The sequence below is a fragment of the Triticum urartu genome, chromosome 5A, assembly GCF_056163025.1.
Source record: "Triticum urartu cultivar PI428250 chromosome 5A, HENAU_Tu73, whole genome shotgun sequence".
Taxonomy (NCBI): Eukaryota; Viridiplantae; Streptophyta; class Magnoliopsida; order Poales; family Poaceae; genus Triticum; species Triticum urartu.
The window spans coordinates 26,877,117-26,892,543 of record NC_141877.1 but is presented as its reverse complement, the minus strand read 5'-3'; the positions used below and the strand labels follow the sequence as shown (position 1 = coordinate 26,892,543).

Here is a 15,427-nt window from a genome sequence, read left to right as displayed (position 1 = left end):
TCTGGTGCGGATCTTACTCTGGTTGACCTACGAGGTTTGGTAGTAACTTGATCTGAAGTTTGACGAACTACTCTCCAATAAGGGAGCAGGTACAGTCACCTCATCAAGTTCTACTTTCCTCCCACTCACTTCTTTCGAGAGAAACTCCTTCTCTAGAAAGCATCCATTCTTAGCAACGAATGTCTTGCCTCCGGATCTGTGATAGAAGGTGTACCCAACAGTTTCCTTTGGGTATCCTATGAAGACACATTTCTTCGATTTGGGTTCGAGCTTATCAGGTTGAAGCATTTTCACATAAGCATCGCAGCCCCAAACTTTAAGAAATGACAACTTTGGTTTCTTGCCAAACCATAGTTCATAAGGCATCGTCTCAACGGATTTTGATGGTGCCCTATTTAACGTGAATGTAGCCGTCTCTAAAGCATAACCCCAAAACGATAGCGGTAAATCAGTAAGAGACATCATAGATCGCACCATATCTAGTAAAGTACGATTACGACGTTCGAACACACCATTATGCAGTGGTGTTCCAGGTGGCGTGAGTTGCGAAACTATTCCGCATTGTTTCAAATGTAGACCAAACTCGTAACTCAAATATTCTTCTCCACGATCAGATCGTAGAAACTTTATTTTCTTGTAACGATGATTTTCCACTTCACTCTGAAATTCTTAGAACTTTTCAAATGTTTCAGACTTATGTTTCATTAAGTAGATATACCCATATCTCCTCAAATCATCTGTGAAGGTGAGAAAATAACGATACCCGCCGCGAGCCTCAATATTCACCGGACCACATACATCAGTATGTATGATTTCCAGCAAATTTGTTGCTCGCTCCATAGTTCCAGAGAACGACGTTTTAGTCATCTTGCCCATAAGGCATGGGTCGCAAGTACGAAGTGATTCATAATCAAGTGATTCCAAAAGTCCATCAGTATGGAGTTTCTTCATGCGCTTTATACCAATATGACCCAAACGGCAGTGCCACAAATAAGTTGCACTATCATTATCAACTCTGCATCTTTTGTCTTCAACATTATGTATATGTGTATTACTACTATCGAGATTTAACAAAAATAGACCACTCTTCAAGGGTGCATGACCATAAAAGATATTACTCATATAAATAGAACAACCATTATTCCCAGATTTAAATGAATAACCGTCTCGCATCAAACAAGATCCAGATATAATGTTCATGCTTAACGTCGGCACCAAATAATAATTATTCAGGTCTAAAACTAATCCCAAAGGTAGATGTAGAGGTAGCGTGTCGACGGCGATCACATCGACTTTGGAACCATTTCCCACGCGCATCGTCACCTCGTCCTTAGCCAGTCTCCGCTTAATCCGTTGTCCCTATTTCGAGTTGCAAATATTAGCAACAGAACCAGTATCAAATACCCAGGTGCTACTGCGAGCTCTGGTAAGGTACACATCAATAACATGTATATCACATATACCTTTGTTCACCTTGCCATCCTTCTTATCCGCCAAATACTTGGGGCAGTTCCGCTTCCAGTGACCAGTCTGTTTGCAGTAGAAGCACTCAGTCTCAGGCTTAGGTCCAGACTTGGGTTTCTTCTCCTGAGCAGCAACTTGTTTGCCGTTCTTCTTAAAGTTCCCCTTCTTCTTCCCTTTACCCTTTTTCTTAAAACTGGTGGTTTTGTTAACCATCAACACTTGATGCTCCTTTTTGATTTCTACCTCCGCAGCCTTTAGCATTGCGAAGAGCTCGGGAATTGTCTTATTCATCCCTTGCATATTATAGTTCATCATGAAGCTTTTGTAGCTTGGTGGTAGTGATTGAAGAACTCTATCAATGACACTATCAACAGGAAGATTAACTCCCAGTTGAGTCAAGTGATTATGATACCCAGACATTTTGAGTATATGCTCACTAACATAACTATTCTCCTCCATCTTGCAGCTATAGAACTTATTGGAGACTTCATATCTCTCAATCCGGGCATTTGCTTGAAATATTAACTTCAACTCCTCGAACATCTCATATGCTCCATGACATTCAAAACGTCGTTGAAGTCCCGGTTCTAAGCCGTAAAGCATGGCACATTGAATTATCAAGTAGTCATCACCTTTACTCTGCCAGATGTTCTTAACGTTATCAGCAGCATCCGTAGTAAGCCTGGCACCCAGCGGTTCTTCCAGGACGTAATTCTTCTGTGCAGCGATGAGGATAATCCTCAAGTTACGGACCCAGTCCGTGTAATTGCTACCATCATCTTTCAACTTTGCTTTCTCAAGGAACACATTAAAATTCAACGGAACAACAGCACGGGCCATCTATCTACAACAACATAGATAAGCAAAATACTATCAGGTACTAAGTTCATGATAAATTTAAGTTCAATTAATCATATTACTTAAGAACTCCCACTTAGATAGACATCCCTCTAATCATCTAAGTGATCACGTGATCCATATCAACTGAACCATAACCGATCATCACGTAAAACGGAGTAGTTTTCAATGGTGAACATCATTATGTTGATCATATCTACTATGTGATTCACGCTCGACCTTTCGGTCTTAGTGTCCCGATGCCATATCTTCATATGCTAGGATCGTCAAGTTTAACCCGAGTATTCTGCGTGTGCAAAACTGGTGATGTAGGGTAGGAACCCTATAGCCCGATCTTTCATGAAAGGAGCGAATCCTGCGATGAACATGAAGAACACGAGGAGGGAAACGAGGGGAAAATCACGAGGGGGGCACAAGAGAACACTCAAACCAACAAGAATCATCACACATGCGTTAGATCCATGAACACAAAGGGAGATACCAGATCCAAAGTCAACAACTAACGATACAAGAGGTAACCGGTTCTTCTTCGTGACGAGGTCTTGAATCCACGGGGGGATCTTCCCTTAGAAAGGGGGCTTGAATCCAAGGGGATCTTCTCCAAAGAGGTCGCGGTATCTCGCAAGGAGGAGATCCGATATGGATGAGCGTAGCTCTATCTCTCAAATGAGCTATCACAATGCTAACCTTCAAATGGTGGAGGTGGAGGAGTATATATAGTCTAGGGCCATGAAGGGGTAAGTGAAGGGGTACATGGGCCTCAGCCCGCAACTGGACACAGCCAGGTACCGGACATCCGCTGGGGACCAGTCGTCCGGTGGCTCGTGGGCGGCCGGACGTCCGGTAGGGGCCTGTGACGCCCGGATATTTAAGCTACAGTAATACCCTGCTAATGATGCCACGTCACCACAATTACTGTTGTTAATCCCGCATTAGTTCAAAGCGATTCAAATTCAAATTTGAGTTAATGGCAAACATCAAAAGTTTTTAAACATTAAAACTAAAATGTCCGTTTTGTGGCAAATATTCCGTACTAAATTTTGGTGAAGAAACCACACTTCTATAAAGCATTTAAGTGCCCTATATTGAATAAAGCAGTAGCAAAAATAAATAGTTAAATGTTTTTATAATTAATAAAATGTAAAACTATTTTATCTAGGAGGTAAACTTTTTGTGGCAGTGCGTTTCGTGATAATACAAGTTTAGGGATCATTTTGTATTCTACAAAACTAAAATAAAAATATAAAACAGTAAAAGAAAGATAAATAACAAGAAAAAAATAAATTAAAAAGGAAAAAGAACCCTCCCCCACTGGGCCATGTGGCCCAGCTGGCCTCAGCCGCCCGAATGGGCCGGCCCACCCCGCTCTCCATTTTCCCTATCACCCGTATTCCCGTAACCCTAACCACCCCAATCCCCCACTCCCCCCGATCCCCCCACTCTCTCCTCGCGCCCCCTCCTCTCAGACCCGATCTGGATCGGGGGCAGGAGACCCCCGTCGCCCCGCTTCTATCTCGCCGGCGCCGCTTCCTCGTCAGACTGTCGTCGTCGTCACCTCATCCCCGCTGGAACCGCCCCGAGCCCTCCGCCGCTCGGCCCCGACACCACACCTTCCCGCATGGCGCCGACCTCCGCCGCCCCCATCGTCGGCAACACTGCGGCCACCTCCCCGAGCCCACTGCCTCCCCCTGCATCGCCCGTGAGGCCTCCCCTTCTCCTCCCCTCTCCCCGTTGCACCACACCTCACCCTGCTCACCACGCGCGCGCCCGACCACAGTCGCCTCTGCCCGCCGGCGACCTCGCCTCCGCGCGCGCCCGGGCATGGCCTCACCCTCCGCTGCCGCTCTGTCTAGTCCCGCTCTGCTGTGATGCCGGCTCACCTCCTCCCCGTGCCTATGTCCGACGCCGGTGTCTGCCACCGCCGCGCCTGATGAATTCCCGCACCCCATTGGACGCACGTAACCACACCCGTTAGCCCGACTTGCTAAGGCCTCCTGGCCAATGACGTGTGGGGCCGCCCCCTTGAAAGTGCAACTATCCCTAGGTGGTTTTGGTAATTCATAACAACATATAGCTCATTGAGCTAATGCTATTCCAAGATGATCATTTCAGGAAAGCTCAATGATTGGCATGGCATGGATGGTGAAAGTGGAACCCTCAAAATGCTAAGGACAAAGGATTGGCTCTAGCTCATATGCTCAAGACTCTTCATTTTACATTTTAGTGGTCCAAGATCACATTGAGTCCATAGGAAAAGCCAATACTATCAAGGAGGGATGAGGTGTTGCTTAATGAGCCTCTTGCTTCATGTGCTTAATGATATGCTCCAAATCCTCAGCTACTTTCCCATATCCACATTTGACCTAAACCCAAAGCCAAACTCGGCCCTACCGATTCTTTCAACCCGGCGCCACCGAGTTTCACTTGTCATAGCCATTGCCAAACCCTAGCAAATCGGTTCTACCGATAGGGATCTCGGTCTCACCGAGATGGGATTGAAATCTCTCTGTTTCCTTTTCGTAACTTTTCGGTCTCACTGAAAGAGCGGATCGGTCCCACCGAGATTGCAATGTAAACTCACTGTTTCCTTTTCATAACATTTCGGTCTCACCGAGAAGAGCGAATCGGTCCCACCGAGTTTGCCTGACCAACCCTCTGGTTAGCTTATTACCAAATCGGTCTCACCGAGTTTGTGTAATCGGTCTCACCGAGATTACGTTATGCCCTAACCCTAACCATATCGGTCCTACCGAGTTGCATGTCAGTCCCACCGAAAATCTCTAACGGTCACTAGGTTTACTATTTCGGTTCAACCGAGTTTGTTGATTCGGTCCCACCGAGATTGGTAAATTGTGTGTAACGGTTGGATTTTGTGTGGAGGCTATATATACCCCTCCACCTCCTCTTCACTCGTGGAGAGAGCCATCAGAACACATCTACACTTCCAACTCATATGTTCTAAGAGAGAACCACCTACTCATGTGTTGAGGCCAAGATATTCCATTCCTACCATATGAATCTTGATCTCTAGCCTTCCCCAAGTTGCTTTCCACTCAAATCTTCTTTCCACCAAATCAAAATCCTGTGAGAGAGAGTTGAGTGTTGGGGAGACTATCATTTGAAGCACAAGAGCAAGGACTTCATCATCAACACACCATTTGTTACTTCTTGGAGAGTGGTGTCTCCTAGATTGGCTAGGTGTCACTTGGGAGCCTCCGACAAGATTATGGAGTTGAACCAAGGAGTTTGTAAGGGCAAGGAGATCGCCTACTTCGTGAAGATCTACCGCTAGTGAGGCAAGTCCTTCGTGGGCGATGGCCATGGTGGGATAGACAAGGTTGCTTCTTCGTGGACCCTTCGTGGGTGGAGCCCTCCGTGGACTCGCGCAACCGTTACCCTTCGTGGGTTGAAGTCTCCATCAACGTGGATGTAGGATAGCACCACCTATCCGAACCATGGGAAAAACATCCATGCCTCCAATTGCGTTTGAATTCTCCAAACCCTTCCCTTTACATTCTTGCAAGTTGCATGCTTTACTTTCCGCTACCAATATACTCTTTGCATGCTTGCTTGAATTGTGTGATGATTGCTTGACTTGTCCTAAAATAGCTAAAATCTGCCAAGAACTAAAATTGGGAAAAGGTTAAATTTTTATTTGGTCAAGTAGTCTAATCACCCCCCTCTAGACATACTTTCGATCCTACACCCCTGAGAACGTTTTAAAAAATATAATAGGAAATTAATTAATTAATTAATTAATTAATTAATTAAAATGCTAATTAACTTAATTAACTTGTGTTAGTTAATCTAATAACCTAGTTAGTCTATTTAATCGTTTAGGTTAATAAAACAGTGTATGACAAGGAGGCCCCACCCCCTGTTGACCAGTCAAAGTTTGACTGGTCAACTGGGAACCCTTGGACCCACATGTCAGCCTCTCTAGTACATTTATGTGTACCCGGATCTGGGTGCACCTAGCAATTCATATTTATTTCGAATTAAAATAATCTGATAATTCTAGAAAATGATTTAAAACTTTAAAAATTAATATAAAATAAACCGTAGCTCGGATGGAAAAACTTTGTACATGAAAGTTGCTCAGAACGACGTGACGAATCCGAATATGAAGTCTGTTCATCCGCCGCGCATCCCTAGCATAGCAAACACGCAACTTTCCCCATCCGGTTCATCTGTCCGAAAACGTGAAACACTGAGAATACTTTCCTGGATGTTTTCCCCCTTCACCGGTACCACCTCGTACCGCGTTAGGGTACACCTAGCATCACGCTTTGTCATGTCATGCATCGTCATGTGTTTGTTTGCATTATATATATTGTTTCTTCCCCCTCTTCTCTCGCTAGACACCGAGACCGACGCCGCTGCTACCCAGTATGACTACGGTGTTGACGACCCCTCTCTCTTGCCAGAGCAACCAGGCAAGCCCCCCCTGATCACCGGATATCGCCTACTCTACTCTCTATACTTCTTGCATTAGAGTAGTGTAGCATGTTACTGCTTTCCATTAATCCTATCCTGATACATAGCCTGTCCTTGCTACTACTGTTGTTACCTTTACCTGCAATCCTAATGCTTAGTATAGGATGCTAGTTTATCATCAGTGGCCATACATTCTTGTCTGTCTGCCATGCTATACTATCGGGCCGTGATCACTTGGGAGGTGGTCACGGGTATATACTTATACATAATATATGATACTTGTGGTGATTAAAGTCGGGTCGGCTCGTAGGAGTACCCGCGAGTGATTCCGATGTTGGGGGCTGAAGGGGCAGGTGGCTCCATCCCGGTAGAGGTGGACCTGAGTTCCCGAAGGCCCCCGACGGTTACTTTGTGGCGGAGCGACAGGGCAGGTTGAGACCACCTAGGAGAGAGGTGGGCCTGGCCCTGGTCGGCGTCCGTGGTCATTTCTGAATAACACGCTTAACGAGATCTTGGTATTTGATCTGAGTCTGGCTACTGGCCTATACGCACTAACCATCTACGCGGGGACAATTATGGGCACTCGATGTCGTAGTATCAGCCGAAGCCTTCGTGACGTCAGCGACTGAGCGGCGCGCGCCGGGTTGGACCGCGTAACGCAACTTCCTTTGTAATGGAGGTTGCTAGGTCCGCTCTCCGGCCGCATACGCAACGTGCAGGTGTGCAATGGGCGATGGGCCCAGACCCCTGCGCCATATGATTTAGACCGGCGTGCTGACCTCTCTGTTGTGCCTAGGTAGGGCTGCGACGTGTTGATCTTCTGAGGCCGGGCATGACCCAGGAAAGTGTGTCCATCCAAATGGGGTCGAGCGTGTTGGGTTATGTGGTGCACACCTGCAGAGAAGTTAATCTATTCGAATAGCCGTGTCCCTCTATAAAAGGACGACCCGGAGTTGTACCTTGACCTTATGACAACTAGAACCAGATACTTAATAAAACACACCCTTCCAAGTGCCAGATACAACCGGTGATCGCTCTCTCACAGGGCGACGAGGGGAGGATCATCGGTTAGTATTATGCTATGCGATGCTACTTGGAGGACTTCAGTCTACTCTCTTCTACATGCTGCAAGACAGAGGCTGCCAGAAGCGTACACTACTAGGGAAAAGCCTACCAGTAGCGCGGGTTTTGGGTGTATCAGTAGCGCGGGCGCCCGCGCTACTGATACGGCGCCACAGCTAACTTGTAGCAGTAGCGCGTGTTGACACTCGCTACTGCTATACATGGTTAGTTGTAGCGTGCGTTGCAGTACAACGCTACTGCTAATTATCTGTAGCGGGTCTTATACCCCGCGCTACTACTATTACTTTCAAAAGCAAAAAAAATCTCAATCCCGTGCGTGTTGTCAATGGCAGCAGTTGTTCGATCCAGCGATGGTTGGGGTCGCCGGAGGCATGAACGAGCAGCGGCAGACCAGATCCGGCAGTGGCTGTTGGAGGAGGGCCTGTTTCCATGGAAGAGCAAGGCAGCGGCGTGGGGCTCCTCTTCCCGACCATGTCAGATATGGTCGTCCATGGTGACTACCTGCACGGGCATGGACATGGGATTGTGAGTCAAACCAGAGGGAGAGAGAGAGAGAGAAAGAAAACCGAGGAAGAGAGGAAGGAGATGGAGGGAGTAGCGGGGCTGGTCACCGGTGGTTAGGTCTCCGACGTGGTGGTGGGAGGCGGCGGCCTCCTAGACGCCGGTGGAAGACCGGCGAGCTCCTAGATGCCGGTGGCGCGAGTCGGCGCCCTCTTTCGGTGCCACGGAGGAGGAGGGGCGCATGGGCAAGAGGTCAATGTGAGAACGTATGGAGAGAGAGAGGAGGGAGTGGCGGAAGAGAGGAGGGATTTGGGGGAGGGGGAGGATGGGTGGGGAAAAGGTGGTGGGTGCGGATTAGCGGTAGCGCGGTACATAAAACACGCTGCTGCTAAGAAAGTAGCAGCAGCGCGCTTCCGGGACCAAAAGTGTGCCCGATTTGAAAATTAGCAGCAGCGACCTCAGAAAAACCATGCTACTGCTACAACTATAGCAGTAGCGCGGCTCGCGGCACCGCGCTGCTGCTAAATGGAGTTGGGTGGGCACTGTCGGTCAATATTTGTAGCAGCGCGGGTTACGCCGAGCGCGCTACTGCTAAGCACTTGTCAGTAGCGGGTTTTCCACACCTGCGCTACTGCTAATTAGCAGCAGCGCTCCTTTTTGAGCCGCGCTGCTGCTAAGATTCTTTGTATAGGGTTTTCCCTAGTAGTGGTAGTCTTCGACAGGATTAGCCATCCCCCTCTTATTCTACCATTCTACAGTTCAGTCCACCGATATGGCCCTTTACACATATACCCATGCATATTTAGTGTAGCTCCTTGCTTGCGAGTACTTTGGATGAGTACTCACGGTTGCTTTCTCCCTCTTTTCCCCCTTTCTCTTCCACCTGGTTGTCGCAACCAGATGGTGGAGCCCAGGAGCCAGACGCCATCGTCGACGATGACTACTACTACTCGGGAGGTGCCTACTACTACGCGCAGCCCGCTGACAACGACCAGGAGTAGTTAGGAGGATCCCAGGCAGGAGGCCTGCGCCTCTTTCGATTTGTATCCCAGTTTGTGCTAGCCTTCTTAAGGCAAACTTGTTTAACTTATGTCTGTACTCAGATATTGTTGCTTCCGCTAACTCGTCTATGATCGAGCTCTTGTATTCGAGCCTTTGAGGCCCCTGGCTTGTAATATGATGCTTGTATGACTTATTTTATTTGTAGATTTGTGTTGTGATATCTTCCCATGAGTCCCTGATCTTGATCGTACACGTTTGCGTGTATGATTAGTGTACGATTGAATCGGGGGCGTCACAAGTTGGTATCAGAGCCGACTGCCTATAGGAATCCCCCTTCCATACTCCTTGGCCGAAGTCGAGTCTAGACATTGCAAAACTTTTACTAACATGGCTGTTCGGCCCATGGGCCCACGTCGCCATTGGGTGGTATTAGGATCTTTTATTCCCCGACCTATACTCTGGGACTCTGACCTCTCTTCTATTCGGGTTAAAATGAACTTACTAACTCTAACTCTAGGTTCTCGTAACTACTTCCTCTCGGAGAGCCCTTAGCACAAATGATCGCCTGCTGCACCAAAGGATTCCGAAGATACTCTCCGATGTTCACTCGAGACTTTGTGCCCATTGCTTTCACCGTCCCCTACAACCGAAATGTCCCTATGGATAAATACCTACACCTGTCATCCTTGCTTTTATTCAGAGATAATCTTGTTATTACAAAATACACCGAAATTCTCTCTATTGTTCCGAAAATACTTTGTGCCCACTGCCCTTGCAGTTCTTTGCAACTTGAATACCCCTACGAATAATTTCTCGCACTTATCAAGTATCCGCTCATCCCTAGTGGATACATGTATTTCACAGAAGTCTTCGAAATACCATTCGATCTTCAAAAATCCCCAATAGCCTATTGCTCTTGAAATTCTTGTGTGCTTGCATTATGATTAACCTCATAAGTCCGGTAATCTTATTGGCATCCTTAGTCATTATCAGTTTGAGTTTGTTGAATCAATATGTTGTGAATGCTCGCAATCCTTATTTAGGCCTTTCATTTCGTCCTTCTGGCTCAGACGTCATTTTAAACATGAGCTGGATCTTGACCAATCAAATTGCCATGGATTGTACCCCTAAGGCTATTCAACTTATCCATCCTTAATCAGAGTGTTTGCTTCTAATCCCTTGATTTGGAAATCATAAATCTTTGGCATTTGAACTTTGAGTTAGTCAGTTGTTTCTATAATCTGACCTCCTTGCATTCTTTCTTCCTTTGGTTGAGTACCGATGCACACATCAGATCCCTTGTGGATCACCAGACCATTTGTCTGAATTTAGCCGGCCGTGTCCTTCATATTGAATAACCTTGTGAGCCTTTACATGGGTATATAATACCTTTGGTAAATTGTATCCTCTACTTTGTGAACCATGCTCTACTTTCGAGCTTGTATGATTTACTCTGAAGTTTGTGGTATATGTTCCTAAGATGCCCTGATGGGTTGAACCTATGCCTTCCCTAAACCGTGTGAACCCGAAAGATTTCACGGGTCATACTTATCTGGTATTGGACCAGGTAAAAACTCTCAACAACTAATGTCATTTTCAAAATACGAGAGGTGAATGAAAGGTTATGCATTGAACAGGTGGGAGTCGACCTTGAACCCTGTGTTCATGCCCATGGACACAATGTATATCCTGTCATGGAAGCTTCTTGTAATAATAACTATTACCTTGATATAATATCATATGGTATCTGTGAATTGACCCTTTGCAATCGTGGTTCTGACCATATTTTCTCCTTGATTCCATATTCGGGGACAAGTTAAAGCACTTGTCTTTTGCAGATCAATACACCTTTGCAACCTCTATTATGATCTACCTTCGAGTATTACCCCGTGGTATCTCCATAATATCACAGAACCATATTACTTCTTATGAGTTCTTCTTCAAGTATTAATTCTCACCGGTTCCAATTTTCCCCGGGTTTTGAGCTGTTAGACACTCAAGGACACCGATAGTGAATGGAGTCTGTACTCGGATTCTATAACTCTTAAGTAATTCTTCGTTGCTTATGAGTTCAATAATCCTTCAAGCCATTCCTAGCCTGTTTGGCTATATCATTGTCATGATGATTTTAACTGTGCTACCTGGTCCTTACTCTCGGAGCCCCAATTTGCGACGATAGCTAAGCTTACGTCGATCTTCCTCATCATCCCCTTTCACCTTAAACAACAAGCTTGATTTCAAGTTTGCGTCGTAACTGTGGTTCCAATAACCTCTTGCTTCATCATTCCTTGACTTGATGGCATCGCCGATCGGTTACATCTTCATGAAATATTTTGACAAATGTGTCGTGATCATCATCAGCATTCTGAGCTCTTCCAGGATATCAATTGAATTCATGATGAGAAGTACCATCCTTGCCCTCGATGATTTGTGTTATCATTGACCACTTTATTGCCTTCCGTTCAACACAAACTTGTTCGTGTTTCTAGCAACCCTATTGCTTTCAAGTTAATGGTCGATATTTCATTCTTAGACTATTGGTTGTTGAATCACCTTTCTAACATTGATCATGCTACCTAAGACCATATTTTGGGTGAACTTTTCAACCAAATGCTTAATTGTGTATGTTTTGCTCGAGCATACATCCTTATATAATTTGATCCGACAAATGTTATCTGCTTGTCCACATAAGTGTGGAAATCCATCTTTTGGAAATCTTAATGAATTGTCGCTGAGTTCATCAGCCACCTCTTCATCCTCTCCTTGGTTTTAATGATGAAATCTTGTTTCGGAACTCGCTTCCATAGTACATTCCCCGAGAGTCTTACGATGTCACCGCGTTAATTTGTGTCGCACTTTTTCTTCTCAAGCATCCTGAGCCTGAGGTATCCCAACACCAATCGGATATGAATCTCGGTCAGATATGATGGTTGGAACATATTCCCAAGAATTATAACACTAGTCTTTTATATGACCCGGTAAGATGATGTCTTGCCTAGCACACCTAGCCGTAGGACCTATTGATATAGTTCCCTTCTTAGCAAGGTTAGCGATTCTTCCGTGAGGAAATCGTAAGACTTATTCTATAAGTTGTTCCCGATGGATCCTTTGTGCATCCAAATTCTAACCCTTACTTGATGGCCATGTCAATGCTATCTCGAAGCATGTCTGTGGTACTCTGATTTTCAACAAAATCATTTGAAGCCCAATGTTAAATGTTTCTTGCTCAGTTACCCTAAACACCGTTGTATGGGTGATGTCATGATATTTCTCTCCCCTTTCCTAAAGGGTTTTCTACGTTATATCCTATCACGGATATCATGCTCTGCTTGTCCTTGGGAAGGATATACCCCTGAAATATGTGTTAAAACAAATTTTCCTTTCCATTGTTCTGTTTAATTTGATAATCATATTATCCTTTCCATTGTTTGGTTTATCCAAAATCTAAGCAGTAATATTCTCCTGCTTATGTAAACACCTCGGTGTACAATTCTGTCAGCAAGACCCTATTACTATTGTTGATGACCTCCCGGTAGCCACTGATGGACGAGAACTTTGCCTATTGGTCCGCCTCGTTCAACAAGCAGGAAAATGGTTCTCTTCATCCCTCGCCCTTGGTACCGATGTTGTTGCCGACATAATCGACAGGCTACCCTCTGACATGCCTTGCTATCATGACCATGCAAGATGTCATCGCTCCTCCTACTTTTAACCCACATGGTGGGCCCATAACCCACAGTTCCACAGGATCGAAACCTGACTCTCCTGTACACCCATGTTGCCAAGTTATTCCTCGCGCTTAATCTCGTATGTAATTCATGGGTCATCTTCCTAGTAAGCTACTTTTGAATCAGACACAGTACTTATTCCCGTGATTTGAACCCCTTTCACGCCCCATTGCAGGCATCGAACGTTTGCCTGCCCACTCGAAACTTCCCAGGATACCTTCTTATTTAGCTCTCGATATTTTCTCAAGTTTCAATTCGAGAGTTCCTCTCCGCCACCTTCCCCGATGTTATCGATCAGGTAGTCAACCTTGCAGAGGTCCGTTCTTTCGGAATAACCACCCTTTATTCTTTTGTAAGTACGACGAAGATCCCGAAGAAATGATGCGTACTACATCATCATGACCCGAAGCAGAGAAATGAAGACATCAACATAATGGATCGACCGCTTCAAGAAGAGCAACCAAGATTGAGAACGCTCATTAGAATTTCGTAACCAAATCCCTTCCACCTCCCTTCCCCTCTTAAATCTCGGGACGAGATTTCTTGTAGTGGAGGAGAATTGTGACGCCCGGATATTTAAGCTACAGTAATACCCTGCTAATGATGCCACGTCACCACAATTACTGTTGTTAATCCCGCGTTAGTTCAAAGCGATTCAAATTCAAATTTGAGTTAATGGCAAACATCAAAAGTTTTCAAACATTAAAACTAAAATGTCCGGTTTGTGGCAAATATTCCGCACTAAATTTTGGTGAAGAAACCACACTTCTATAAAGCATTTAAGTTCCCTATATTGAATAAAGCAGTAGCAAAAATAAATATTTAAATGTTTTTATAATTAATAAAATGTAAAACTATTTTATATAGGAGGTAAACTTTTTGTGGCAGTGCGTTTAGTGGTAATACAAGTTTAGGGATCATTTTGTATTTTACAAAACTAAAATAAAATATAAAATAGTAAAAGAAAGATAAATAACAAGAAAAAAAATAAATTAAAAAGGAAAAAGAACCCTCCCCCCCCCACTGGGCCATGTGGCCCAGCTGGCCTCAGCCGCCCGAATGGGCCGGCCCACCCCGCTCTCCTTTTTCCCTATCACCCGTATTCCCGTAACCCTAACCACCCCAATCCCCCACTCCCTCCCGATCCCCCCACTCTCTCCTCGCACCCCTCCTCTTGGACCCGATCTGGATCGGGGGCAGGATACCCCCGTCGCCCTGCTTCTACCTCGCCGGCGCCGCTTCCTCGTCGGACCGCCGTTGTCGTCACCTCCTCCCCGCTGGAACCGCCCCGAGCCCTCCGCCGCTCGGCCCCGACACCACACCTTCCCGCACGGCGCCGCCCTCCGCCGCCCCCATCGCCGGCAACACTGCGGCCACCTCCCCGAGCCCACTGCCCCCCCTACATCGCCCGTGAGGCCTCCCCTTCTCCTCCCCTCTCCCCGCTGCACCACACCTCACCCTGCTCACCACGCGCGCGCCCGACCACAGTCGCCTCTGCCCGCCGGCGACATCGCCTCCGCGTGCGCCCGGGCATGGCCTCACCCTCCGCTGTCGCTCTGTCTAGTCCCGCTCTGCTGTGACGCCAGCTCGCCGCCCGCAAGCGCCTACGGGCGCGCCAGCGCCGCTTGTCACTGCTCCCGGTGCCTCCTTCGCCCCCTGCCTCGCGTGCTGCTTCCCCCTGCACGCCATGACTCCGGCCGCCGCTCCCCGCGCCTATGTCCGCCACCGCCACGCCTGACGAATTCCCGCACCCCATTGGACGCACGTAACCACGCCCGTTAGCCCGACCTGGTAAGGCCTCCTGGCCAATGACGTGTGGGGCCGCCCCCTGAGAACGTTTTAAAAAATATAATAGGAAATTAATTAATTAATTAATTAAAATGCTAATTAACTTAATTAACTTGTGTTAGTTAATCTAATAACCTAATTAGTCTATTTAATCGTTTAGGTTAATAAAACAGTGTATGACAAGGGGGCCCTTTGACTGGTCAACAGGGACCCCTTGGACCCACATGTCAGCCTCTCTGGTACATTTATGTGTACCCAGAGCTGGGTGCACCTAGCAATTCACATTTATTTCGAATTAAAATAATCTGATAATTCTAGAAAATGATTTAAAACTTTAAAAATTAATATAAAATAAACCGTAGCTCGGATGGAAAAACTTTGTACATGAAAATTGCTCAGAACGACGTGACGAATCCGAATATGCAGTCCGTTCATCCGCCGCGCATCTCTAGCATAGCGAACACGCAACTTTCCCCCTCCAGTTCATCTGTTCGAAAACGTGAAACACCGGGAATACTTTCCCGGATGTTTTCCCCCTTCACCGGTACCACCTCATACCGCGTTAG

At 46.4% G+C, this 15,427-nt stretch overlaps 1 protein-coding gene across 1 annotated transcript; it reads right to left on the bottom strand.

Annotated features, from left to right (window-relative positions):
- Positions 1 to 1,345: 1,345 nt before the first annotated feature.
- On the bottom strand, positions 1,346 to 2,304 carry LOC147967712 (uncharacterized). Its single transcript, XM_087523221.1, has 2 exons — positions 1,458 to 2,304; positions 1,346 to 1,359 (listed from the first exon to the last, which is right to left on the bottom strand). Exons 1-2 carry the CDS (start codon positions 2,302 to 2,304, stop codon positions 1,346 to 1,348), a joined length of 861 nt encoding a protein of 286 aa, XP_087379347.1.
- Between the last annotated feature and the right edge of the window lie 13,123 nt (positions 2,305 to 15,427).